Source organism: Pseudonaja textilis, chromosome 14, assembly GCF_049901715.1.
Source record: "Pseudonaja textilis isolate UNSWEBS1 chromosome 14, rPseTex1.2, whole genome shotgun sequence".
Taxonomy (NCBI): Eukaryota; Metazoa; Chordata; class Lepidosauria; order Squamata; family Elapidae; genus Pseudonaja; species Pseudonaja textilis.
The window spans coordinates 11,418,237-11,446,230 of NC_142003.1; the positions used below are offsets into that span (position 1 = coordinate 11,418,237).

Consider the following 27,994-nt stretch of genomic DNA (forward strand, 5'->3'; position numbering starts at 1 on the left):
TCTAGTCACCGTTTTGACTTTATGATCACCAAAGCCCCTACAATGACCACTTTTTCCTTTTCTTTTTCTCCCCTAGAACCTGAGAAAAATACAGTCGAAAAGCAAATTGGAAAAGCTGTGGGGCAAAGTGATGTTTGGTTCCGGTTTAATGAAGGTGTTTCCAATGCAGTTCGGAGAAACATTTATATCAAAGATTTGCTCTAGCAATTAAAACAAAAAATGAAAATAAGGGCATGAAAAATCAGGCAAAAGGAGGACTTTTTATATTTTTTGTATGAAATCCTATTTTGGAGTAAATAAAGACATGCTTCCTATTGCTTTATTTCATTTGTAAACTTATTACACTCATGCAGTTTTTTACTGCAAAACTGAATTTCCTAAAATACAAAAAAATTGAAAACGCTTATAAAATGTGTGTTTATATCTAAAAAAAAAGAAAGAAGACAGCAAACAAAATTAGATTTACAAGAAAGAGCAATTGGTGGGGTTCTTAAGAAGGACTTTGATTCTGCTTCACTCTTCCTGGTTACAATTAATTTCCGTTCTTTTAGTTGCAGTGATTCAAAATAGGAAGTCTCCTCCGTACAATTTTATCCCTCCCGATGGTTCCCAAATCATGAACTGTCAGGTTTAAAATAAACGGGTCCTAACATATTGTGATGTGGCATTGGAGGCTCCCGTCATTCTGTGCCAATGAGGATAAGCCACGTTCATCCTGGTTCTCTCCCACCACACAACAGATGGCCAGGCCACTCTTCCCCTGTGCGGATAATCTGGCTTTCTGCAGGACAACCCCTTGGAGGCAAAGCCACAGCCAGGATCTGGGAGACATTGCAAATTCAGTGCCATCAGAATTTCCGAGGAAGCCGCTGTGGGAAGGCCCCCTCCAGTGCCCCTTGTGCCACCCACACCCCAAGAGTGCCCCAGAGACCAGTAATTGGGAAGCCTTCAACACAGTCCTTCCATAGGGCCCCAGCACTAACAAAGGACTATGAACGAGAATTGAGCCGGAGCGGCAAGCAAATGAATTTTGGAGCAGGTCCAAAGGAAAGCGTTTGTCAATCAGGGATGGTGCTTGGTGGACTAGAGTATTGTACATTTTCCTCTTTCCACCCAGGGGTTGTTTTTCATCCGTTCTGGGTTCAGAAATGGATCTTCTGGGATCCCATCCTCAATCCATTTAAGGAATCTAGAAAGGAACAGGAAGCAAGATCTCTCACGGTTAACATCCAGTGTTATAATTTGAATTCTTGTTACCCAGATTGATGGAGCTGTCATCTCCAGGAGTATAATTCTCATCTTTAAAAAGTGATGTTAAATTACTTCTAAATACAATTGCAAGCAGGAATTTGCAGGAAAGTCATGAGAAGTTGTGAGGAGGAGTGACAGAATTTTGTTCCAGAGCCTGAATCTTTTGCACGTGCACATCACTCATACAAAACTCTGGATCTGGCTGCATTTGTATAATGATATTTGAAAATCTCCAAAACTCAGGAAAACTCTTGGATAAAGTAGGTAATCTGCATGTAATTACTTTAAAATAGTTATTGAATAAAAGTATGCATCATTGTGGTCACAGATTGTTTTGATATCACAAAAGGCAGGAGATTTCTGGATGCAGCATGTGAATAATGTACTCCATGCTGCCTTCCATCTCTTCTTCCCCTGATCCTTGGAGTCAAATCTGGTTCATGGTGACTACAATACACAGATCCAAGCAGTTTGCCTTCCGAGACACTAACGAACCCAGTTGGCTTTGTGTCTAAAAGGAGGCTGGAAGAGGACTGGGGCCAGTCTTCTCTCCGCAGTCTAGTGTGTTTAAACACTACATCAAATCTTTACTTTTGTATCAAAGGAGGAGAGAAATGCTTTGAAATGCACAGCAGAGGTGATTTCTTTCCAGAGATGCAAAGTAATGCCCACAGTGGAATTCCCAGCCTGATTTCCCTACATGGAGGCTTATCAATATGTTATTCTAATCAAAAGTCATCATCCGACTTTGGTCTACATCAACACCCGGAATGTTGGAGAAACTCAAAATATGGCCTGGGCTTGGCTGCAGTTTGCCAGATTTCAGGCTGGATCTTTCCAGTTCTACCAGGAAATTAAATCTGGAAATATAAATGTGCAGATCCGGCCTCCATGTTAACTTGTCTCTGTACTCATTTCCCAAGTTTGCATGGAATCCCGCTCACCAAGCGGGTGGAGTTCACAAAGTATACTAATTGCAAATAACCAAAACCCCCAACCGCATTGCTTGAATGCAGCTGTTCTTTATTTAACTGATCAAGTTCTACTGAACCCAAACAAAATGTCCGAGATGTAATTCCCGGAACAAAAGCTGAATAATCATAATCCCCCCCCCCACTTTTATTGCACATTTCCCACTCCAATTTCAAGGCTTTTCTTTGCAACTTTAGGGGCTGGAAACTCAAGGCTTGTATAACATTCTAGTTCTCTTATGTGCACAAAATAATATTTGGTGAACTCACTCAGGAATTGTTTTTGAGGATACCTCCCGCTTGTAAGCCAACTGATACTTAAGGCTTTCAATTTCCTTTTTCCACTGGGGGGGATCCCACTCATCCATGGAGCCTGGTCTCTGTCGTTGGATCGATCGATCGTTATGGTCAAGGAAGGAGGAGAGACACCGCTGTAAAGAGAAAACGGGGAAAGGCTTCAGTCACTTCTAGGTATTCCTGTTCCAAAGAGCTTCGGATGAAACTTCCTCCCTCCATCCGCATAGTTTTTGCCTGCAATACAGGAAGCCTGCAACTTATGGCCACAATTGACTCCAAAATTTCTGTTTGCTAAGTGAAGCATTTGTGAAGTAACCTTGCCCCTTTTTACGACTGTTCTTGCCATGGTTGTTAAGTGAATCACCGCAGGACTGATAAACAATGAAATAATATTTCATTAATTGCCTTGTTTATCAGTCCTGCTGTCACTCCTGCCGCCTATTAAATGCAGGTGCTTGCTTGATGTTATGTTGCAGAAGCCAGTCTGTGTTTTCTCCCTTTTTCAAGGGCTGGCCGAGAATTGGCCCTCCGAAGTCCCTCCTGCCTTCGGGGCAGCAAGCATCCAACCCTAACCCAGCAAAAGGCAGCAAAAGGCAACTCGGGCTGAATGCTCTGTGACTATGGCCAGCAGGGGCAGAGAAGAAGTGGGCCAGAGGCGCAAAGCAGCCCCATTTGGCATCTCAGGGGCACTTTCTTTTCAAGCCTGCCCTGTGAAGACACAGCTGCAGAGGGCACCCAGCGATGCCAAGACTACTTCCCCTCTCCTTAGAGAAGGTTCCCGGCTGCAGGGTCCAGCCCTCTGCAACTGGCCCTCAGAGACCAACGCCTTGCCTGAGAGCTGAGGTGGCTGGAGACCATGGATGGCATTAGGATGAAAAAAGCAGTGTGTGCAAATGACAAAGTGGTAAAGATCTAAGAGGTTGTTTTGGACTCCTTTGCCAGTGAATGCCGAAGGAAATCTTGGCTACCAAGTCTTGTTTTTCTCACAGGATTTGTGCATCTATGAAGCGCCTGTCCCCTGACCCCCATTCCCTTCTCTGGGGTTTTCAGGCCTCAACCTCCAGCAAAGTTCTGCTGGAGGTTGAAGGTCACCCTCCTTCTGTAAGGTCTGCATGTTGGACCACCCCTAAACACCATCATTCAGAGAAGAGATGCAGGGCAGATCCTGTGAAAAGATATGTCAGTCACTAATGAGAGCTTTCCAACTCAGAGGTGATCTGTGTGAAATATGGGGTCTTTCAAAGAAGCAAGCAGTTTTTCTGTAAAACTGGTGTGGGGGTGTTTAACTTTATGCTTACATCTATTGCCAGTAAATAATTTTTCTTCCACAAATTGCATGGGATAAATCTGGAGTCAGAAGCCGCGAGGTGACTCAATGTCAATTTCTTTCATTTAAAGGTTATTGAGGTTACACAGTGGCCCCAGCATCCATCCATCCATCCAATGTTTCAAAGGCTTGTCCCCAAGGTTCCCTGGACTAACTGGAAAATAAAACTCTCCCACCTCACGATTTGTATCATTTATCTGGTGGCATTAGCATTTAACTAACAAATCCTTCTAAATGCTGGGGAGGGGAGGGAGGCAAGCAGCTGCTGTTGGCTAGATGAAAATGCAAAATTTAATCGGATGCAAAGAGCTGCTTTAGCAGATCTGCGTTGGTGGGTCACAAAAGAGCAGGTGGCCTTCTGTTTGGCCTCGGAGTCCTCCCTAGCAGAGCTAGCCCGACCACTTCACAAAGGGGACACAATCATTTAAGGCTCATGAGCAGCCAAGCTTGAATTGGCACATGGGTCTTTTCCACTGGAGGTTATAGAATAGAATGAAAACTTCATTGTCACTTTAAAAGTACACTAATTAGCATGCATTAAAATGAAAATTTGTTGCATCCAGCTCTCATATATACCCTCAGATAATATAACCACATACACACTCATATATGAGACAAAGAAACATCTAAACATCACAGTCTAGTTCAAGTGTATACTGCATATATGGGCATCGTCGTCCAATTTTGATTGAGGGGGAAAGTGCAAATGCCAGCTCAATCCCATGTGATCCAAAGATATTTGTGGTAGCAAAAATTAGTATTTTAAACTTTCAGATATATCTGGAGGACACAGATCCTCCGTGTGCGCACTCAGCAGGCTGTAGAATACAAGGAGTTAGCATTACTCTCCTCTTCCACCTTCCAAAGTTCTTCTTAGGCAGTCATCTGTGAGCTGTGACGCCAGAGACACCACTCTAGTGACTTTAAAGAATCTCTGGCCTCCATTGATGATCCAACTCTGCAGTGCCAAGAAATGATTTTTTGAACAACTCTCCATATCATCGTACTGTTGACAATGTCCAAGACAAAGCTCTTCCTTCCCTGCTTTTTTAAATGCCAATAATGTCACTTTTCCCCAAGGTCTCTTCCTCAGATCATCAACCACTTCCTCTCTCTTAGTCAGGATTAGGTCCAGAATTGTTGGCTCCTTTGTTTCTTCTTCCAACTTCTGAAAAATGAAACTTTCATGATCTGTTGTCGGATTGTGTCTAACAGTAGGCACTGGAAATATCCCGTTAACCTGCCCTTTGGAGAACTTGGCAAGTTGACTTTAAAAAGATGGCATATGTGAAACTTTACAGTTGTATCTACTTATTTCTTGCTCCTTCCAATCCTAACCAGAGGCTTTTAACAAGCTCTTGCATTCCAGAACATGAATTTGGGCTTATAGGCTTCTTTACAAATGTCCTTCAGGCACCACATTCATTAGTTGCATCCTGTGTTCCCATACCATATTTCTAATTCATCCTATTTGTTACTCAGTCTTTGTACAAACAGTGGGGTTTGGAGGAGTCATCATGTATTGGTCTGCATGCATTGAGAATCTTTCCTACTTCACAGGCAACCATGCTTTATGTAAATAAGTTCTCTGACTGAATCTGTGATTTCAACTTCCTCTCTCCTTCAGGCAATTCAAGTTTAAAGTTTGAATGATAACGTCCACAAGGCTCTCAACAAACATGTTTTCATCTGCTTTTGTGGGGCGTAGCCTGTCCCTTTCTGATAGACCTTAAATTGTTGTCTGGGAATCCAAACCTTTCTTGATGCCACCATCTTCTAGGCAATTTTTCTCCTCTAGGAGCCTTTCTTGTTCCATGTTAATCAACAGGAAAAATGGATGAAGACACTATCTGCAATTTTACTTTCCTTTTTTTTTATTGCACATTTTCCAACATTTACACCACATTTCCAATCTTTCAGTATCGATATCACTCATAGCTACATGTTGTGCCTCCGAGGTTTGAACCTGATCAGTCAGCAGATGTAGGCTCAAGTGATGAGGAAGATCTGGCATTGAGATTCGAGCCTGCATTATTGAGCGACATTGAAGGGAGTCAGGAGGAAGAAGAGGACTTGACTCTGAGATATGAGCCTGATTTACTGGAAGTTTCAGAGTCATCTTCCTCCCCTGAATCTCCCTCCCTGATTGAACCTCAGGTGTTGTTAACAGACAATCAGGAGAGCGTGCCGGAGTCATTAATTGAAGAACAAACCAAGCAGTGTTGGATAGATGCACGGCAAAGACATAAGCAGAAACGGGCCATTCAACGGACACAGAAAAGAGGCACTGTCCCATAAACGCCGGGAACATATCAGTCTGTCCTGAGAATTTATCCGGCACAGATACTGGGCATTTCCTAAGGGGAGGAGCAGGGGGAGCAACAGGGGCCTTCATCTGCATTAGATGATTAACCAGTTGGGTGACTTGGTTCTGTAATACCTGGTTATTCTGCAGGAGTTGGTTAATCTGTTGCTGTTGCTGCTCAAGCTGTATTTTGTCCATCTTGGATAGAAGATGGAGTAAGGGTTCAAAGCAAAAATGTTCTGTCTCACCTGTATCCACAGGTGAGAGTCCAAAGTTCCAAAGTACAAATGCTCAAACAGACAGTCTCAGACACGGCAGAGTTAACTGCTTCTGTTTACACAGTCCTTGGCAGTCTTCCTGGAATCTGTCTGGCAAGTCCAAACTAACCATAAATCAAGATGCTGCAGCCAAGTGTATCAGACGTAACACCAACCGAAATGACACCTTGCTTCGAACGGAGATTCAGACCTAGCACGCTTCCTTATATTCCCTCTGGTATTGACTTTAAAAATACCAGAACTATCGCCAAAACCAAACACTTCAACAGCAGAATAATCAGAGAAGCCATAGAGATAGAAAAACGCCCACACAGCATGAACAAACAAACAAACACTTCCATGTAGAAAACAGACTCACACCCACTCAGAAGATGAGACACGACCACGGAGCAGAAGCCACACTGCAGCTGCATCACTACCCACTTCAAACCCCTCCGAGCCATACATGAAGCAAACCGACACCCACTATGAAGATGCAGCACGACCACGAAATCGAAGCCAAACAGCAAGATCACAGCTCACCAACTCAAATCCCCCAGCAACTAAGACTAACCTGAGCACAACCAAGCCCCCACCTGAACAGAACATGCCTCCAACCAATCAGAACACGGCCAACCCCCCCTACCAATGAGAACACACCCCCACCCAATCAGAACACAGCCAAGCCCCCACCCAATCAAGTCCCACCCCCACTAGCAGTTAAAAGGAAGAAGCAGCTGCAATCTCACATCACTCTGAGAAGCACAGAGCCGAAGACAGAAGCCTGAAGATGATGAATGAGACTTCATTGAAACATTGCCTAGATACTTTGAATCTTATGCGGGAGAAAACCCGAACAACCAAAGATACACACACACACACACACACACACACACACACACAATATATATATATATATATATATATATATATATATATATATATATATATATATATATATATATATATATATATATGTTATGTCTCCTCTTGGAGATTCAAACGAACAAACACAAAGCAGCCATTTCACAATCAAATCAAACTGAAGGAAAATAACTAGATAATGACTGGCAGAAACGGTTAGAACTCCTCTTCAAAATTCAAACAAACAGAGATCTCTTTGCAGAAACGTCCTCATTCAAAATAGTCATTTTGTTTCTGGCGAAAGGCACCAGCTCAGCTGTGTCCTTTTATACCCATTAAGGCAACGTGCTAATTAACTGGCTTGCCCTTCAGATTAATGTTTCCTGGTTCTGACGTCAATCCACGATCTAACAGTCATCAGATTCAAAACTCTTAACAGGACCGATCCTTTCAATCACAACACTATCCCCCACCGCAGGGCCCTTCCCCCGAGTCTGATGATTAACTCGACGATGTTTCGTTGACAACCCCACTCTTTTTCCCACAGCCAATGGAGGTGTCGCTCGTTCCAATTGTCTCAGGTGGTCTACACATTGGAGACTTGGAAAAGAAATACCGTTCTGCGACCAAGCCACCGACGGATTGTGCAAACGCAACCAGGACATTCCGAGCACCAAAGGGAGATGAAGGTTCGAGGTGATATAAAAACTTATCGCCTCCTCGTGATCCCCAATGATCATGCGCACTGGCTGGGTGGCGAAACGAATGGGCCCAGACTTGAGCTCACGCCCATCCACGGTTTCCACCTTAATGGGTGGATGTACAGCAACCAATGGGATCCCATAGTGCTTAGCAAAAGCTCGGTCCATAAAGCTGGTTGTAGCTCCTGAGTCCACCAACGCAACAGCGGGAATTCCCTCCTTCTGTGACTGTAGAAAAATTCAAGTGTCCAAAAGTAAATGCCGAGGAGGGCCAGGATTTACTTCAGCAATTTGAGGTGGGGATGTGAAATGTGTCCGACCTAGGGTTTCCTTGAGATCAGGTCTACCCTGTTTTCCTGACGAGACAAGAGTGGTTTCAGGTACGGATCTGCGGGTCCCTCTCCGTTTGCAGGAATTAACAAAATGTCCCAGACCCCCGCAATAAAGGCACAAGCCTTCCTGGAACCTTCTCGATCGTTCTCATGCCGTTAAGTGAGGGCAGAGTGTGCCTAACTCCATCGGCTCCTCAACATTAACCGTGGGTTGGAAAACTCTCGGTGGTGTGGGATGTGCACGAGAAAACGAAGATGATTCCATACCGAGCCGTTTGCGTCCACGTTGCTGTAAACGAGCTTCAATCCGTAAGCACTGAACTATCAATGCATCCAAAGTTAAAGCCCTCTCTGCATGGACCAGCTCATCTTTGATGGCATCAGACAAACCTTCCTGGAATGCAGCCATATGAGCCGGTTCATTCCAATTGGAGTCCAAACACAGCAAACGAAATTCTGCAACGTAATCCTGCAGGGAACGTTTCCCCTGATTTATATCCCATAAACGTCTGTCCACAGTTTGTATCTTAATTGGGTTCTCAAACATCACTTTCATTTGCTGAAGAAAACCCTGGAAATCATTCAACAACGGGCTATCTTGAACTAACAAAGGAGTAGCCCAATTAGCAGCCTGCCCAGATAAAAGGCTAAGAATGAATCCTGTCTTGGCCCGATCATTTGGAAAGTTTTCAGGCCTCAAGGACATAAATAATTGACACTGCCCCAGAAATGCCGGAAACATGTCCATTTGCCCAGAAAATTTCTCCGGCATGGATACTGGGCTTTTCCTCACAGGAGGGGCAGGGGGAACAGCAGCAGGGCTTGGTAAGCTGGAAACATAATTCAGCAATTGTGTTACCTGATTCTGAAGCGTCACATTGCTTTGCAGGAGCTGATTAATTTGTTGTTGCTGTTGCTCTACCAAACGCTGCAGTTGATTTAAATCCATCTTGCTTGAAAGATGGTTTGTTTAGGCCAGAAACAATAATGTTATGTCTCCTCTTGGAGATTCAAACGAACAAACACAAAGCAGCCGTTTCACAATCAAATCAAACTGAAGGAAAATAACTAGATAACGACTGGCAGAAACGGTTAGAACTCCTCTTCAAAATTCAAACAAACAGAGATCTCTTTGCAGAAACGTCCTCATTCAAAATAGTCATTTTGTTTCTGGCGAAAGGCACCAGCTCAGCTGTGTCCTTTTATACCCATTAAGGCAACGTGCTAATTAACTGGCTTGCCCTTCAGATTAACGTTTCCTGGTTCTGACATCAATCCACGCATCTAACAGTCATCAGATTCAAAACTCTTAACAGGACCGATCCTTTCAATCACAACATTATATATATATATATATATATATATATATATATATATATATATATATATATATATATATATATATATATAGTCTCACCTGAATCCACAGGTGAGCATACAAAGTTCCAGAGTTCAAAATATTCAAACAAGAACAAAAACAGACTTTAAAGAGTTAACAGTACTGTTTTCATTTCTTGGCCGTCTTCCCAGAATCTGTCTGGCAACTCAGAATTGCTCATAAATCACAACAGCCAGCTTCAAAGGTATTCTTTCAAATCTACAAAGCACTACTCACGTTTCACTTTGCTCCAAGCAAAGATTGAGAGTCAGCACACCTCCTTAAATCCCCAGTATGGGCGTGTCAGTCTCTCTAATCAATGTCTGGCTTGACGCCTCCCTTCAGATTGTGATTGATGTTTCAATCTTCTTCTAGTTCTAGCATCAAGCCAACATCTGTCAGTTTCCTCCTCGCTTAGAAACCTCTGACTCATTTTGTGGATCAGCTGCTGTCATGTACGAAGTCGAAGGTTCTGGAGTGGATTGTCTCTCCGACAATCTCTCATCCTCCTGGCTCACATCTGTGTCCTCTGATAATTCAGACTCCACATTCACAGCAGGCTCCAACCTTCCATCCTTAGAGGCGTCAGAGTCAAAATTCCCAGCAGGGTCAATCCTTCCAGTCACAATACTATCCCTCACCGCAGGGCCCTTCCCCCAAGTCTGATGATCAGGATGTGGTTTTGAAGGAAATTGTGCATGATATATTCGAATAAGGTCTGGGGCATGCACCTTAGACATATCCTGCCAAGAATGAATTTTCGAGTCTCCCCACGAAGTACTGGAATCGCCCCTTCAACCATCGTGAATCATAAATTCCGACCACTGTAGTATCCGTAATAGGTTCAGTGCTGGGCCTGGATAGAGAACCTGTATCTTCTGGAGAATGGAGAGTACACAATGGGGTGTCAGGTACTCACAGGGAGCGATGAAAAACAGGGTGAATGCGCATGGAGCGCGGTAGGGTGAGCCAATAAACCACAGGATTAAGTAGGAAAACTTAACTTGAGTAGGAAACTTATATCCTCGGGTGCTTCCGTATCTTCCTCTGCTTCTTCACCATCTGGAGGACAACGTTCAATGCAGGTAATGTCAAAGCAAGATAAAGAACAAGAAAAAGTAACTTTACTGATGATCATACAAGGAATTCAAGACCTTAAGACAAAAATAGATATCATTGAACAAAGAACAGGGAAGACTGAAGAAAAGGTGGAAAATATCCAACAGATGATGGTGAAATATGATGTGAGAATTCAAAAAGTTGAAGAATAGGGTGAACGAAGAGAGGAGAAGATTGGAAATATTCATACTAGATTAATGGTGGTTGAACAAGAAAAAAGCGGGATGTTGAAGTGGGAGATGGAGCGGTCCGAATTTTATCTTAGATTTCAAAATATAGAGGAAGAAAAAGGGCAAGATTTGGCTGCGATAATGATAGAAATCTTGGCTGTTGTTTTGGAAACAACAGAGGAAAAGATGATGGATGGAGTAGATGAGATATACCGTGTTTCCACAAGATATGCGATGAGAAATAACCTACCCAGAGAAGTCCACATTAGATTTACTAAAAAATCTATTAGGACACAGATTTTACAAGCGGCAAGAGAGAAGGTATTTAAATACAAAGGTAAAGAAATCCGGGTCCTAAAACAAATACCTAGAAGAGTGAGAGAGATGAGAGGAGAATATCGATTTCTGACCAAAGCGTTATTGAAGAAGGAGGTGAATTATAGATGGCTGATCCCAGAAGGATTGATGTTTATATGGCAAGAACAGAGATATAGAATCGATTCAGTTGAGAAAGCAGAATTCTTCTACGCAGATTCTTTTGGAAGGAGAGAGGAAGAGGCAGAAAAAGAGGTCTTATTAACTGAATCCCAAGAGGAACAAATGGAGATGGTAAAAGAAGAAGGTGTAGTATGTGGACAGGTGGATATCAAAGACCAACGTGAACCAAGAAGTATGAGACCCGCCAAGTCTAAATATAAAATATCATCATGCAAGAGAAAAAATTGATAACAATGAACATAAATGGATTGAATTTAGCTGCCAAGAGAAGGAAGACTTTTCATAAACTAGGGAAATTAAAGTTTGACATAATTTGTTTATAAGAAGTAGAGAAGACATTATATACGGGAGTCTTTGTGGTTAAACTGGGAGAAGATAAAAAAAACAATGTTATTTGAAAATTCCTGTTTGGTTATCGACGATAGAAGCTTTTTCTTATTCTATAATCTATAAAAAGGAACAGTTAGATATGGGGAATTACTAGATGAAAAGGGTGAACTTAAATTGATACAAAAATTAGAGGAACAAGGTATACAGACGAATTGGCTTTCTTATGCGCAAATACACTCAAGGTATGATGAAGATTCCAAAACAGAGGGATTTTACGATAAACAGACCAATTTAGATAAGATTTTGACAGGTACTGATGAAAAGATGATTTTAAAACTATATGGTTACTTATTGGGAATTAAGCTAGAGGAAGAACAAGTTAAAGAAACTATGATTGCTTGGGGGAGGAATTTTGGATATGGGATTGATTTAGAGAAATGGCAGAAATTATGATCGCAAAATTATAAAATGACAATGTCTACAGCTTATAAAGAAAATTTGTATAAGATGTTTTACAGGTGGCATTTCCCCCCGACAAGGATAGCAAGAATGTTTAAGAACAAATCGGAAAAACTTTTGGAAGTGCCATCAGATACCTGGTTCATATTACCATATGTGGTCGACTTGTGAGGATGCCAGAAAATACTGGACTAAAATCCACATGTGGTTGGAAAAAACAACAAAGAGACATATAGACTTGAAACCGGAGTTTTTCTTATTGGGAATCTTACCAGAGGTTTATAGTAAAGATTTGAAATACTTGATTGTAAATGTATTGACTGTGGCTAGGATTGTATTTGCAAAAAATTGGAAAAATGAGAAAATTCTATTGCAGGAGGAAATTATTAAGAAAATATTGGAATGTGCTGAGATGAGTAGATTGATATTTGAAATTAGAGAGCAAAAAGTTAAACAACTTTATACAATTTGGGACCTTTTCTATCAATGGCTGGATGATGAAATACAAAAATAGAATATTTAGAATGTTAGGTAATAAGGAATATTATTGACTTTTCTTCTCCCTTTTCTTTTGTTACTTGACATTACATTTATAAAATGTTTTTTTTCTTTTTTCTTAAGATAGAATTGGTATGATTATATGATTTGTTATAGAATAAATTACTTAAATTATAGTTATCTCATAAGGCATGATTGAATAAAAGTATAGTCAAATCCTTTTTTTTAATAATGATATGTGGATATACAAGTTTGAATTGATAATAAGAGTTATTATGTAATGTAATTGTAATTGTGACTACGAAATGAATGCACAAAACTGATGAACCAACCGACACACTGTTTGTATATAAGTATCGAGGAGAGCAGATGTTTTTATGTTTTTGTTTGTTTGTTTGTTTGTTAAAAAACCAATAAAATTGTTTTCAAGAAAAAAAAAGAAGCAACATAGGAAAAAACATCATGTCGAACTCGAGGCCACCAAAAAGTCCGGGTGACCAAGTGCAGAGTTTTGTAAAAACCAAAATGACCAGCAGTGGGATTGTCATGACATTGCGTCATGATGAGGGCTCTAAGTGTCCTGGTGGGTACATACAATAAATCCCAATGTCTTAACAAGTCCTCCTCCAAAGTCCATGGGGAATCAGGTCCAACTTCCCCCCTTTTCTGCTGCATCCATGCGTCTAATCGCTGCGCCTCCCGTATTCGAGCCCGCAAATCTACTGGATCTTGAAGCACAGCCAAGGATTCCGGTGGCAACACTGTTCGTGGAGGAAGAGGATCCTCGGGACCGAGATATTCAGGTTTTCTAGACAACGTGTCTGCTCTCCGATTCTGTCCACTTGGAACATAAGTGACGGAAAAATTGAACCTTGCGAAAAACAACGACCACCGGATCTGGCGTTGGTTCAACTTCCTGGTGGTAGACAAATGTTCCAAGTTTCGGTGATCCGTCCAAACCTCCACCTTATGCCGAGCCCCCTCTAGGTGATGTCGCCAGGTCTCAAATGCAGCCTTAATAGCCAACAACTCCTTTTCCCAAATAGTATAATTGCGCTAAGAAGCTGTGAGCTTCCTAGAATAGTATGCGCAGGGGAAAAGAGGTGCGCCATCCTTCAGAGCTTGCAACAATACTGTCCCGATAGCTACATTAGAGGCATCTCTCTCGACCACAAATGGATAATTCGGATCAGGATGCCTCAATATCGACTCGGCCACAAATGCTTTCTTTAAAGTTTCAAAAGCCTGTTGTTGTGGAGGCCCCCACCGGAACGGGACCTTCTTACGAAGGAGCTGAGTGATGGTGTCAGCCTCAAGATCTCTTCGGGTACCCCAACTATTATCCTTTATTTCTCCCTTAGTATCTCTACTACCAGGTTTACTTCTTTCGGCTGTCATTAGCAACGGGGGGGGAGGGGTAATTGTGGGGGGGAAGAGAGCTGGAGGTGTTTTTGCATTCTTTTACTGTGGGCAGAAGAAGGGGGGGGATTTCTTCTTTCCAATTTTCCATTTCTTTCCTAGCCTCTATCCTTTTTGCGCAGCTGCGAGGTCTTATCAAAATATGTCAAGGTCAACGGACAGAGGCCTCATCACTACCTGAAGATGCTCACATGATCATATTCGGAACTTTTAATTGGCAGAGACTTCTGGACTTTGGGGGTGGGAACAATTCCATTTCTTTGTATGTGTGATCTGCGCGCCAAATTCTCACTTTCGAATTCCATTTGTAGCTTCCTTTTCATCTTCCAGTAAAAGAAGAACTTTGCTCTGAACCATGGAGTCTGAGTATTTCTTTCTTGGATTTTGAAAGGAGCACATACCGACATTATTCCGAAAGTCCCCATCAGCCCACCCGGAGAAAACACCAATTTTTCTTCCGAGGGGGTTTTCACATCATGTCATCTCCAGCCAGCGAGGAGGTTGAGCAGGGAGCTGTGGGGGGGCAGCAAATGCTGTTACCAGAGATGCCAGCCACCGATTTGTTAGCTGACCTTACACTGGAAGAAACTCCAACCGAGATGCCCAGATGGTCGTTAGGAGTTGGATGGAAAAATCCGGAAGACCCCCCCCCTCCTGGAATCACTGTAAGTCGAAGAGGTGCGAGGGAACGGCTGTGGCAGGGGGGGGAGGAGATGGAATGCAGGCTGGATCAAGCCGGGAAAAGCTTTAAGGATGCTTCTGAGAAACCCGGCAGGGCTCCAACATATGAGGGGGAAGAGAGAGCGAGTTCAGCCTGGGGAAGTCGAGCTGCCACCACCCCCCTGGCCCATCCCACGCCGGCGCAACCACCAGCTCCCGTCTGGGGAGCCCCAGCAGCGGGGGTAATGCCTAGAAGACGCCACCTGCCCTCCTTAGATGTGAAGTTTGGAGGAAATCCCAAGGACTTGGGGTTTTTCCTGGTGCAGGTTGGAAGCTATATGGCAGAATATGAAAGGGAGTTCACCTCTGAAGCAGCCAAAGTAAGATGTGTTACCAGAACCCTGGAGGGGATGGCAGCTGACTGGGTGGTGACTCTGTATAATGATAACTCCCCCAACTGCGAAGCCTTGATGTTTTTATGACTGCCTTGAGGAGGAGGTTTGAAGACCCTCTGGCAGAGAGAAGGGCCAGGATCAGGATGAAAACCATAACTCAAGGGGAAGATCAGTTGCTGACTACACCCAAGAGTTCAGACAGCTGGCATATCGCATTCGAGGCTGGTCCCAGGAAGCTCTAATAGAAGCCTACAAAGATGGCCTAAATGAAGAGGTATACCACATGTGCATCTCCAGAAGGGATCCCCATGACTTGCAGTTGTGGTACCTGTTAGCGGAAGAGGTGGAAATAGATCTAGCCCGAAGTAGACGCAGAGGAGGCTCCGCATGGAGCACCATGCTCCCTCCTCGGCTCCGAGAGATCCCTAAGCCCCGGAAGGGAGGGGTGATGACAAGGGCCAAGTCCACTGCCTGTTTCCGTTGTGGGAAGGAAGGCCACCGAATTGCGGATTGTCGAGTCAAACCAGATCCAAAAAAAGGACGGGGCCCTGGAAGGAAGCCCGAATCCTCCCCAACCAGGCCTCGCGAAACCGGGCTAACAATAGGGGAGGTTGTAGAAGTCACTCCCCCAGCGGAAAAAGAGCTGGGACCCCCGACTCCTCCCGACGAGAGTGAGACCGACTCGGAAGATGACGTCTCGGTAAGTCCTAACCGGGGCCCCCTTACCATTCCAATTAAATTAAGGGTGCCCACCTCGGGTACTGAGGGGGAAATGCTGGCCTTATTGGACTCGGGTTGCACGAGGTGCCTAATTAGCATGAAAGTAGTTAAAGGCATGGGCATTGGACTGAGAAATTTGAAAACGCCCATATCCTTTTACCAATTAGATGGGTCTGAAGCGGGGGGTTGCCCTGCACGGTTTATAACGGAGCCCTTAGAGATGACCATGGGAACCCACAGCGAGACCTTGTGCTTTATTGTGGCTCCCGGGATGGAACACTCCCTAATCTTGGGATTGCCCTGGCTTCGGAAATGGAATCCCCAAGTAAACTGGAGAAAGGGGTGGATACGGATTCGTACTGACCAACCTCCAGGGAGGGAGGAGCAAACCCCCCTTAAACCGGGGGAGAATCCCCATCCCAAGCCCCAAACCCCTGCTGAGACAGCTTCCACAGGGGCCGAACGCATAGAAGGGGAGGAGAAAATCCCGAAAGAGTACTGGGACCTAAGAGAAGTTTTTAGCGAAGAGGCCTCCGATGAGCTCCCTCCCCATCGGTCAACCGATTGCAGCATTGAATTTCTACCGGGGGTGACACTACCGAAACCAAAGATGTATTCGATGACCCCAAAGGAGTTAGAGGAATTGAGATCGTTTATCGACAAGAATTTGAAACGAGGGTTCATCCAACCTGCCAGACCTCGAGTGGCGGCCCCTGTGATGTTCCGCGAGAAGAAAGATGGCTCCAAGCGCTTGGTGGTGGACTACCGAAATTTGAACGCGGTATCCGTGGAAAATGTGTACCCCCTCCCTCTAATGAAGGACATGTTGGCTCACCTGGCCAAGGGGAAGATCTTCACGAAACTGGACTTGAGGGAGGCCTATTACCGAATCCGAATTAAAGAGGGAGACGAGTGGAAAACTGCATTCAACTGCCCAATAGGTTGCTTCCAATTCAATGTTCTCCCGTTTGGCCTACAGGGGGCACCAGCTGTCTTCATGCAATTGATCAACCAAGTGCTCCACGAACATTTATACAAGGGGGTTTTGGTCTACCTTGACGATATCCTTATCTACTCGGAGACCAGAGACCAACATGTGAAACTGGTACGGTCTGTGCTGCACAAATTGCGCGCTGCCAAATTGTACGCCAAATTGTCCAAATGTGAGTTCCATCAAGAAAAGATTGACTACCTGGGATACCGTATCTCACCCGAGGGTCTTGAGATGGACCCGGAGAAGGTACGAGCCGTATTGGAGTGGGCCCCACCAAGAACCCGAAAACAACTTCAAAGTTTCCTTGGATTTGCTAACTTTTACCGGCAATTCATCCCATGTTTTGCTAAAATAGCCATGCCTATCACCAACCTCCTAAAAACAAAGGGAGAAGCGAAGCCAAAGCCTAGCCAGCCGTTGAATTGGTCTATGGAGTGCCAAGCCGCTTTTGAGAAGCTAAAAGACTATTTGCTGCCGAGCCAGTGCTAAAGCATCCGGACATGGATGTCCCCTTCGTGATCCAAGCTGATGCAAGTGATGTAGCGGTAGGAGCGGTCTTACTTCAATTAAACGAGAAGGGAACACTACAACCGTGTGCCTACACATCCCGTAAATTAACTGACACTGAACGTAGATGGGCTGTCTGGGAGAAAGAAGCTTTTGCAGTCTGCTGGGCTCTAATGACCTGGAGGCATTTTCTGGAAGGCGCGAGGTACCCATTTGAGGTTTGGACTGATCATAAAAACCTGGAGGCCTTAAAAACGCCTCGGAAACTATCTCCTAAGCAAGTTAGGTGGGCCCAGTACTTCAAACGATTCAATTTCTTTCTGAAGTACATCCCAGGAGGAAAGAATTTTATGGCGGATGCTTTATCTAGGATGCCACAATACAACAGTGTTCGAAAAGAAGTGATAAGTCCGATTGTGCCTACCACACAGCTGGCAGCACCAGTGGTCACCAGGGCGCAAAAGAAGAAACAAGAGGCAGATCTGTCCAATGATTTGATCGAACAATTTAAAGAAGCTTTGAAAACAGATGAATGGTTCCAGGCAAATGCAAATAACTGCACTGTTAGAGATGGGTTAGCCTGGATGGGAACGAAGCTGTATGTACCTAAAACATTGAGGAGCCAAGTATTACAACAAACTCATGATTCCAAGGCAGCGGGTCACTTTGGTTTCGTAAAGACCTTACACCTGGTGAAACGGCAGTTCTGGTGGCCCTCTTTGAAAAAAGACATTGAAACTTATGTAGCAAGCTGCCCAGTTTGCGCCTCAGCTAAGAGACCTCCCGGTAAGCCGCCAGGTCTGTTGCAGAATGTGGCCAGGCCAACTGCTCCTTGGAAGGAAATCTCTATGGACTTTATAGTAGATTTACCTGAGAGTGCTGGGCACACGGTGATCTGGGTGGTGACCGACTTGTTTTCCAAACAGGCACATTTCATACCTTGCACCAAGATTCCCTCGGCGAAGTCGTTAGCCAAACTGTTCATTATACACGTCTACAGACTGCATGGTGTTCCTGAACGTATAATATCAGATCGAGGAGTTCAATTTACCTCGAACTTCTGGAGGAATTTTGAAGTTGATAGGCTCCACCCAAGGGTTAAGCTCCGCCCACCACCCCCAAACTAATGGGGCCTGCGAGAGGACTAACGGGTGCTAGAGCAATATCTCCGATGTTACATAAATTATCAGCAAGACAACTGGGTGGACCTGCTACCTTTTGCGAAGTAGCGTATAACAACTCCGTTCACAGCAGCACTGGTTTTACCCCGTTCAAAGTGGCCACGGGACAAGATTTTGTACCCATACCTGAACTTCCTCGCGAGAAACCCAATATCCAGTCATTGGATGACTGGATATCTCAACTACAACTCAATTGGCCAGTCGCTCGCAAAGCTCTGGACGAAGCGCATCAATCCCATAAGAAGTTTGCAGACAAGAAAAGAGCCCCACAACAGTCGTATCAAGTAGGCGACAAAGTATTCCTCTCAACCAAGTATCTGCAAACCACTCAGAGATCAAAGAAGTTAGGCCCTAAGTATGTGGGGCCTTTCCCTATTGAGCGAATTGTGAATCCCGTAACAGTTCAATTGACGCTACCAAAGACTCTTCGTCGCATTCATCCTGTTTTCCATGTCAGCCTGCTAAAACCGAACACACCTGTACATTGAGACCGACCCAGACTGATCCCCCGTCCCATTGTTGATCGAGGGTGAACAACATTTTGAAGTTAAAGAGATTTTAGACTCCTCGAAAAGGAGGGGTCGCCTACAATATCTTGTAGCCTGAAACATTTCCCCCTCTCATGCTGAGTGGGTGAACGAAAAGACGTTAGGGCTCCTGACCTGCTAAAGAAATTTTATACTAAGTATCCTGATAAACCATAAGAATGTATGCAATGCTTAACATATCTTTTTATTCTCTCTTACAGGGACTAATGTCCTTTTTCTAGGGGGTCCGAATGTCAGCCTCAAGATCTCTTCGGTACCCCAACTATTATCCTTTATTTCTCCCTTAGTATCTCTACTACCAGGTTTACTTCTTTCGGCTGTCATTAGCAACGGGGGGAGGGGTAATTGTGGGGGGAAGAGAGCTGGAGGTGTTTTTGCATTCTTTTACTGTGGGCAGAAGAAGGGGGGATTTCTTCTTTCCAATTTTCCATTTCTTTCCTAGCCTCTATCCTTTTTGCGCAGCTGCGAGGTCTTATCAAAATATGTCAAGGTCAACGGACAGAGGCCTCATCACTACCTGAAGATGCTCACATGATCATATTCGGAACTTTTAATTGGCAGAGACTTCTGGACTTTGGGGGGTGGGAACAATTCCATTTCTTTGTATGTGTGATCTGCGCCAAATTCTCACTTTCGGAATTCCATTTGTAGCTTCCTTTTCATCTTCCAGTAAAAGAAGAACTTTGCTCTGAACCATGGAGTCTGAGTATTTCTTTCTTGGATTTTGAAAGGAGCACATACCGACAGATGGGATCCATTAACTTAGCAAAACCTGGAATGAAGGTCCTATAGTAATTGGCGAACCCCAGAAGACGTTGCACGTCCTTTACTCGTTGAGGGGCTTTCCAACTACACAAGGCCTCAACTTTTTTAGGGCCCATGGCAATGCCCTTGGGAGAGATAATATGCCCCCAAAACTCTATAGAAGTCTGGAAAAAGAGACACTTCTCCAGTTTCGCATAGAGTTTATGCTCCCGAAGATGTTGAAGTACCTGACGGACTTGACAAAGGTGGCTATCCCTGGACCGCGAGTAGATCAAAATGTTGTCCAGGTACACCACCATGAACCGATCCAACATGTCCCTAAAAATGTTATTCATTAAATGCTGGAAAACCACAGAAGCGTTGGTCAATCCAAACAGCATTACGGTGTATTCAAAATGTCTGTATCAGGTGCCAAACGCCATCTTCCACTCGTCCCCCTTGCGCATCCACACCAGGTTGTAGGCCTCTTGAAGATCGAGCTTGGGGCATATAGTAGCCTCCCGCAACCACTCCATCAACTCTGGAATGAGCGGCAAAGGGTAACTATTCCTCACCGTGATGGTGTTCAACTGGCGGTAGTCACAGCACAAACGAAGCTCTCCTGTCTTCTTTTTTACAAAAAGAACGGGAGCTGAAAGGGGAGATGATGATGGTCAGATAAATCCCTGAGCCAAGTTCTTCTCCAGAAACTCTCGAAGAGCAGCCAATTCGGGCTCAGACATGGAATATAATCGACCCTTGGGCAGTGGAGCATCAGGTAGAAGATCCACAGGACAGTCATAGGCTCGATGCGGTGGTAACTGATCCTCCTCCTTCTCGCTGAAAACGTCGGAGAAGTCCGATAGCTCCGGAGGTATGGAAACAGCAGGAGCGCGATGTCCTGACCAGCACAGATATGTCTCAGATGATCTGCACACTGGAAACTTGGGAAAGAAATGGCATTCTGTGCCCAAGCCACCAAAGGATCGTGCAATCATAACCAGGATACGCCAAGAACCAAAGGGAGATGGAGGTCCGAAGTGATATAGAAACTTATCGCTTCCTCGTGATCCCCTATAACCATATGCAATGGCTGGGTGGTGAATCAAATGGGTCCAGACCGAAGCTCACGTCCATCCACGGTTTCCACCTTGATGGGTGGATCCACAGCAACCAATGGGACCTCAAAGTGCCTTGCAAAAGCCTGGTCCATAAAACTAGTAGTAGCCCCTGAGTCTACCAACGCCACCGCTGGAATCCCCTCCTTCCGGGACTGTAAGAAAATTCAGGTGTCCAACAGTAAATGCCAAGGAGGGCCAGAGTTCACCTCAGCAACTTGGGGTGGTGGTGTGATACGTGCCCGACCTAGGGTTTCCCCGAGGTCAGGCCTACCCCGTTTCCCCGACGGGCTAGGAGTAGATTCTGGCACTGGTCTTCATGTTCCCCTCTTTTTACAAGAATTAGCGAAATGTCCCAGTCCCCCACAATAAAGGCACAAGCCTTCCTGGAACCTTCAGGAGCGTTCTTGTGCCGTCAACCAAGGGCAGAGTGCACCCAACTCCATCGGCTCCTTGGTCCTGGTCGTAGTTTTATAAACTTCCAATGGCGCGGGTTGTGAATGTGAATGAGAAGGTGGTTCCACAACTGGCCATCTGCTCCTGCACTGTTGTAAACGGGCTTCAATACGCAAGCACTGTACCACTAGCGCATCCAAGGTTAAAGCCCGCTCCGCATGCACTAACTCATCTTTGATGTTATCTGCCAAGCCCTCCTGAAAAGCATCCATGTGGGCTGACTCATTCCAAGTAGAGTCCATGAGAGCAGACGAAACTCTGCAATATATTCTTGCAGAGGACGTTTCCCCTGACAAATGCCCCACAAACGTCTAGCCACGGTTTGAGTCTTAATAGGGTTTTCAAACATGACAAGCAATTGCTGCTGGAAACCCTGAAAATCATTCAACAAAGGGCTATTGAGTCAGCAAAGGAGTAGCCCATTTGGCAGCCTGCCCAGATAAGAGGCTAATAATAAACCCCACTTTAGCCTGGTCATTAGGAAAATCTTCAGGCCTTAATGACATGAATAATTGGCATTGTCCCATAAACGCCGGGAACATATCTGTCTGTCCCGAGAATTTATCCAGCACAGATACAGGGCTTTTCCTCAGAGGAGGAGCTGGGGGAGCAACTGGAGCCTGTAATTGTGTTATATGATTAACCAATTGAGCTACCTGTTGTTGTAAAACCTGGTTAAGCTGCAAAAGTTGATCTATTTGTTGCTGCTGCTGCTCTGCCAGTTGCTTTAGTTGTGTTGGGTCCATCTTGGTTATAAGATGGAGTTTGGGCTTGGAGCAAAAATGTTATGTCTCACCTGCATCCACAGGTGAGCATACGAAGTTCCAGAGTTCAAAATATTCAAACAAGAACAAAACCAAAGTTTAAAGAGTTAACAGTACTGTTTTCATTCCTTGGCCGTCTTCCCGGAATCTGTCTGGCAACTCAGAATTGCTCATAAATCACAACGGCCAGCTTCAAAGGTATTCTTTCAAATCCACAAAGCACTACTCAGGTTTCACTTTGCTCCAAGCAAAGATTGAGAGTCAGCACACCTCCTTAAATCCCCAGTATGGGCGTGTCAGTCTCTCTAATCAATGTCTGGCTTGACGCCTCCCTTCAGATTGTGATTGATGTTTCAATCTTCTTCTAGTTCTAGCGTCAAGCCAACATCTGTCAGTTTCCTCCTCGCTAGAAACCTCTGACTCATTTTGTGGATCAGCTGCTGTCATGTACGAAGTCGAAGGTTCTGGAGTGGATTGTCTCTCCGACAATCTCTCATCCTCCTGGCTCACATCTGTGTCCTTTGATAATTCAGACTCCACATTCACAGCAGGCTCAAACCTTCCATCCTTAGAGGCATCAGAGTCAAAACTCCCAGCAGGGTCAATCCTTCCAGTCACAATATATATATTGTGTGTATACACACACACACACACACACACAGATATATATATATATATCTTGATGCATAGGCGTTATAGCAGGTATATATATACCCCATACCTGCTATAACGCCTATGCATCAAGAGACAGAAAGATGGCCAAAGGCATCAGAACGGCCCTGCCATTCATCTATAAATGAAAACTAAAGTAGCCATTTACAAATCCTATGATTCAGTTATTACCTAATCCCTTTTTAATTACAGTAAATTGCAATAAGCAATTGAATGAGAATCTAGCTTTCTGGTCAGGAGTAACTGCTAGAGGCTTGCTAAAGCCCTGTGCTCTTCACCTTCCCCTGAAGAGGATTACCTCTAGCCCTCTGCCCTTGCTGTCAGCCCCGCATGACAGGACAGGTTAAGAGCCCAGCTCCACAGGAACCCAAAAACTACCCTTACTGAGATTGCCTATCATGACATAAGCTTGCAAGCCTAATTGTATTGTACTTTCTTCCACTTCTCATACTTCAGTGAATCAGGGAGGCAACTGCCTGAGCCAGTTCCAAATATTATCTTATTGTTCTGAAATTAAAAAGAACCTTCAGCCCCTTTTTCCTAGGCCAGGGGCCCCTCCATATCTCTGTCAAGGCCATCTTCCATATATATTTGCTATATTTGCATCAGGACCAAGTGTGACTTACCTACTTCTCTTCCTAGGACAGACAAGCCCCTGCTTGGCAGATCACCCTGCTCAGTTTCACTTCCGGTCGATCGGCTTCCCCTCCCCCCAATCAAACCCCCTTGCAACGTTTCCTTTGCTTCCCACTCTTTGGTCACAGGTTCCCAGCTGCCTGACTTCTTTGCGGGGGGGGGGGGTAGAGAGCAGGCTGAGGAAGAGCATGATGACAAAACTGCCCCAAATCAGGGGTAGCTTTCCTTTCTTTAGGGAGTGCAGAACTGGAAAAAAAGGGTAACGATTTCTAAAAGAAACTTCACATCATTTAAAAACATGCACACCTCCAAAAGAAGAAAACAATCTGGTTTTTTTGGCATTCTCTTCAGAACACCATCTTGGCACTGGCTGAACAATATTGTAACTATTGTATTGTACTTCAACCATCCGAGAATTGGATTAGCTGACTAAACCAGGTGTGTTTTGTATTAACACACACCCTAAGAGATCTGGCCAAATGTTTGGCTGCTTGTGCTACACAAGCCTTGTACGGCTGGGGTGGCCATGGTTCAGCCTTCTCCTCTCTTCCTTTAGCCTGGCCTCCATCACACGCCTAGAATCAGCCACAGCAGGCATGAAACACTTACCTTCCCCAGGGACAGGCAGCTTGAAGCAACCTCTGCATCCTGGAAACAGAGGGATGGCTCCCCCTGCATAAGTGGGAAGGCAAATGTGCTATCGGGACCTGATTTGATTAGGATTTGAATGGGGTCAGAAAGTAGGAATAAGAGAGATTCCACACTGCGTTTGGCCAAGAGAAAATTGGTATCTTGCTGACTTTTGTTCTTCCCAGCTCAAGCTGCTTCAAGGTTTCTACAAGTCTGGTTTGCGTTGATGCTGCTGGTTTAACATCTCTCTAATTTGTTTTTACAACTGGAGAAAGCAGAAACATAGGCAATAATAAAAGTCCCTCACTGTTTTGGAATATTTTGTTTCAAAAAATTAAATGCCAGGTAAAATTTTGCCTTGTAAGGTCAGTTCTGCTTAGGGAGGAAATCTTTGCCCAAGTCAAGCTGTATGTATCTAAATTCCAACAAATTCCCTTAAACAGGTAAAAGAAGAGTGTATTATCTCCTGGGTTCTGCTCAAATGGAGATCATGGCATATTTCATCCGCAGCCACCGTTGCTTGGCCTGTTTCACATTTCACAAGTTGTGTGAATTCTTTTCCAAGTCAGGATTTCTGGCTCCCAGATCATGTATATCCAGTTAGTTGTGGCTTATTCAATAAAGCAAGATTATTCAATAAAACAAGGCATGGATTAGGACAAGTAATCCAGGTCAGCACTCTACAGCCACCAACCCAGATTAAACCAGGGTGGGTGGACTGTGGAATGGTCCAACTGGACTAGTTGGATTCCTGGGTTCTCATGCTGCATGAACCATATTTTATATAGTGTCCTATGATTTAAAGTCACAAGCTTTAGAGCATATGGAAACAGCTTAGAACAGCACAGGGTGCCGACAACTCTGGCCTTGTACAAAGTGTGGAACCAGCCATTCAGTTCTTTTGAAGGCTTCCTCTCAGATATCCTCCCTGGCTGTTCCTGGAAACTCCTGCCCAGCCGTTCTCGGCTCCTTCCCTCTGCTGGACTCTGACTGCCTCTTTCTTAGGTTGTCTTCAGCCTTTCCCCAAACCCCACCCTGTCCTGAGGCTGGCACAGAGCACCAAGCAGGCCTGCACACAGTCAGAGCCAGAAAAGACTTTTCCCAACTGCCTCAGCCGCTATGGAGGGCCCCTTCCAGGCTAAATGCAGTTGAAGATACCCATCCCCTTGAGTGAACTCTGGCATCTTTGTGGATGGTCCAAGTCATTTTCTAGACAACAATATGGAGAGACATTGCCTTGGCATTTGGGATGGTTTGACTGCCCAGTCTAGCCTCCAGCCTCTGTGGATTTTATCTCTCATTAAGGACCCCCTTAGAAACACTCAAGAAATATCCCCCAAAGCAAGTTTTTGTTTTTTTTAATTTACAGGCTTAACTGTTTTAACGCACTCAGAGATTTTTTTTTCTTACTTCAAATTTATGGAAATATTTATTTATCAACTAGGAAAATTCATTTTGCAGGGCAAATTCTAGTGAACTGAAAAACCTGGGTCCAATCTAGGTTGGGACCAGAGGTTTAGTCTTCCGAACTTTAGGATTTGTGCTGGAGCCCATCTCTCTAGCAGAGTGCGCGATTTGGGCTAATCTGTGTGTGATGTTTATATGGTGCCTGGTTGTGTGTGGCTTTTTAGTTGTGGGTTGGGGTGTTGGCTCTTAAGTCACTGGTCACTGTTTCTTTGTGCTGCCAAGCAGCCTCAACCGGAGTGCTGATTTACCACTCGCTTGTCAAGCACGCAGGAGGCAAGCAGGGCTTGGCAACACCAAGAAACAACAGCCAGCCAGTGACTTAATAGCTGGCCATCAACACCTCCATCAACAATTAAAAAGCCCCACACAACCAGGCACCATATAAACCCCACCCACAGAAGAGCCCAAAGAGAGAAGTTCCCTCAGGATGGGCTCCAGCATGAGTCCGAAAACTCAGAAGACTAAATCTCTCGTCCCAGTGACTGACACATATTGGATCCTGCCACGTTATCCTGGGACATGTACATTCGCCTTCATTTGTGAGAAAAACGTGGACTATATTCAGTATTTGAAACTTGCTGACTATAATCAAAATCTCCAATGGACGTTTTCCAGGCCTACATATGTTCACATTTTAAATAACTCTTTTTTTTTTAGGGTAAGGAAACCAAATAGAGTCAACCTGGCATTGGTCACACCTTGTGCTTCCATGGCTTCTTCCTCTGATTTTAATCTCCCCATCATCTACGTGTATTGCAGCTATCAGTTCAGTGAATTTTATGACCTGCTTTGGCTACATTTGTATAACTTTTCTGGATTAGTTTGAAAGCAACCAGAAAAGCTGATTAAAAAAACCCTAATGATCCCTTCTACAATGTTGTCCGTTGGTTCGTCCTGCTGGTCCATAGTCCCACATGAAACCCAACCTGCTGCACAGTCCCTGACAGAAAGCAGATGAACTCATGTGAAATCGCAGGAACTGTTTTACTGTCACTGGCGTTCAGAACAAGGAAATGGGGCACTTCTGGCCAGGATCTGTTTGCAGAACTGCAGGTGAGGAGGACTGAATGGAAGGTGCTTTTCTCCGGAGGAAGAGGATCTGGGCCTCCTAGAGAGGGAGGGGGCATCAGGGGCAAGCTGCTACTTGATGTAGGGAAAACCAAATTCATCCAATGAAGGGAAGCCGATAGGTTTTTAGGGTCCCCCACCAGACTTTCCAGATGTTCTGAGCTAGTATCTCATCTCACCTCACCACATCTCATTTTGGTTGCTCTGGCAGCCTGAAGCAGGCAAGATTTCTCAGGAGGTGCCATCTCAAAATGTCATGGAGTTTTTTGTTTTGAAAGAATACCAAAATCCAGGTCATATGTTTAGCCCTGAACACAGCAAGAGACCTTAGGCATGATGAGATCTTCCCTCAGCCTAACTTCCTCCCAAGCACCTTCACAGGTGGAACTAAAACTAGTGTCCAAGGCACTGAAGGACCTCAGTTCAAGGGACAAACACCATGCAGCAAATTTTAAAAGAATCAGAATGCTGAGCACTACAAATAGGGAGAGGCGGAAGTAAACTCAATAATGACTGATCCCCATGTCCACCGTGATATCAGTTGCACTGTCTCTCACATGTCTTGAGAAGCCAAGCAAAGTCAGCACTCTTTTCAAAATAAATCCTCCAATAAGTAAATTGTCAAAAAATTGGAACCAAATCTCAATCCATTACTTCAGAAATATAGAATGCAAACTTACTTGGCCACCAATGGGATCAAAGAAAATGTTCAGCTAGTCTAACATCTGCACCCAGAGGCAAATGTATCAAGGTCTACCTTGTATTTATCATCAGCATTTTGACACTCAAAGCTAAACTCTTTCTGAGCATTTAGGTACATGGAAGATTGAGGATTCCATTCCTGCAAGGGGTAAAGGCTTTGAAATCATGACCGTCTAATAAAAGCAAATGAACTGTTACTCTACCTTGAAGAAAGAGCAGCTCCTTAAGGCCAAATGAAAGTTGTGATGGTTTTCCTCACTGATGTGGATGGCAACTGCACCACACAATATCCAAGCAGGATTCCTGCTGAAGTCCTCCTCCTCTTCTGGCTATTAATGATCTCAAATCTTGAAACTAATCTATTAATGTACAGGCTGCCCAGCTGCCTCCCAAAAGAAAAAAGAGGGGGGCGATAATGAGAAATCTCTCCTCCCCCAGGGCTGTGTGCTCCGATTAACAGTTGGCAGTCAAGATAAGCTGGGAGGAAGAGAGAGCGAAAGACAGCAAGGATGCTCTTTGACTACTTCTGGGAACAATGTCTCCAAATGTCTCCAGA

The 27,994-nt window shown here is 44.5% G+C and overlaps 2 protein-coding genes across 6 annotated transcripts in view; one reads left to right on the forward strand and one right to left on the reverse strand.

The window, feature by feature from the left end:
- Positions 1-322, forward strand: part of CHTF18 (chromosome transmission fidelity factor 18) — a 40,376-nt gene extending 40,054 nt beyond the window's left edge. For all 4 annotated transcript variants that reach the window (XM_087912527.1, XM_026703985.2, XM_087912528.1 and 1 more), the window contains one exon: positions 77-322. In XM_087912527.1, the coding sequence (XP_087768653.1) occupies positions 77-211 (135 nt within the window). In that variant the 3' untranslated portion in view covers positions 212-322. The remainder of the gene's footprint in view (positions 1-76) is intronic.
- On the reverse strand, positions 302-27,778 carry GNG13 (G protein subunit gamma 13). Of its 2 annotated transcripts, none has more exons than XM_026703992.2 (3): positions 27,642-27,778; positions 2,493-2,653; positions 302-1,189 (listed from the first exon to the last, which is right to left on the reverse strand). In XM_026703992.2, exons 2-3 carry the CDS (start codon positions 2,588-2,590, stop codon positions 1,084-1,086), a joined length of 204 nt encoding a protein of 67 aa, XP_026559777.1. In that variant the 5' UTR covers positions 2,591-2,653; positions 27,642-27,778; the 3' UTR covers positions 302-1,083. The 2 variants fall into 2 exon arrangements, with proteins under 2 accessions (XP_026559777.1, XP_087768678.1); XM_087912552.1 differs by lacking the exon at positions 27,642-27,778 and adding an exon at positions 24,181-24,238.
- Between the last annotated feature and the right edge of the window lie 216 nt (positions 27,779-27,994).

Coding starts and splice junctions, on each gene's coding strand:
- GNG13 (XM_026703992.2), bottom strand. CDS start 2,590: ATGGATGAGTGGGATCCCCCCCAGTGGAAAAAGGAAATTGAAAGCCTT. Junction 1,190..2,492: donor TCCTCAAAAACAATTCCTGA/GTGAGTTCACCA, acceptor GTTCCTTTCTAG/ATTCCTTAAATGGATTGAGG.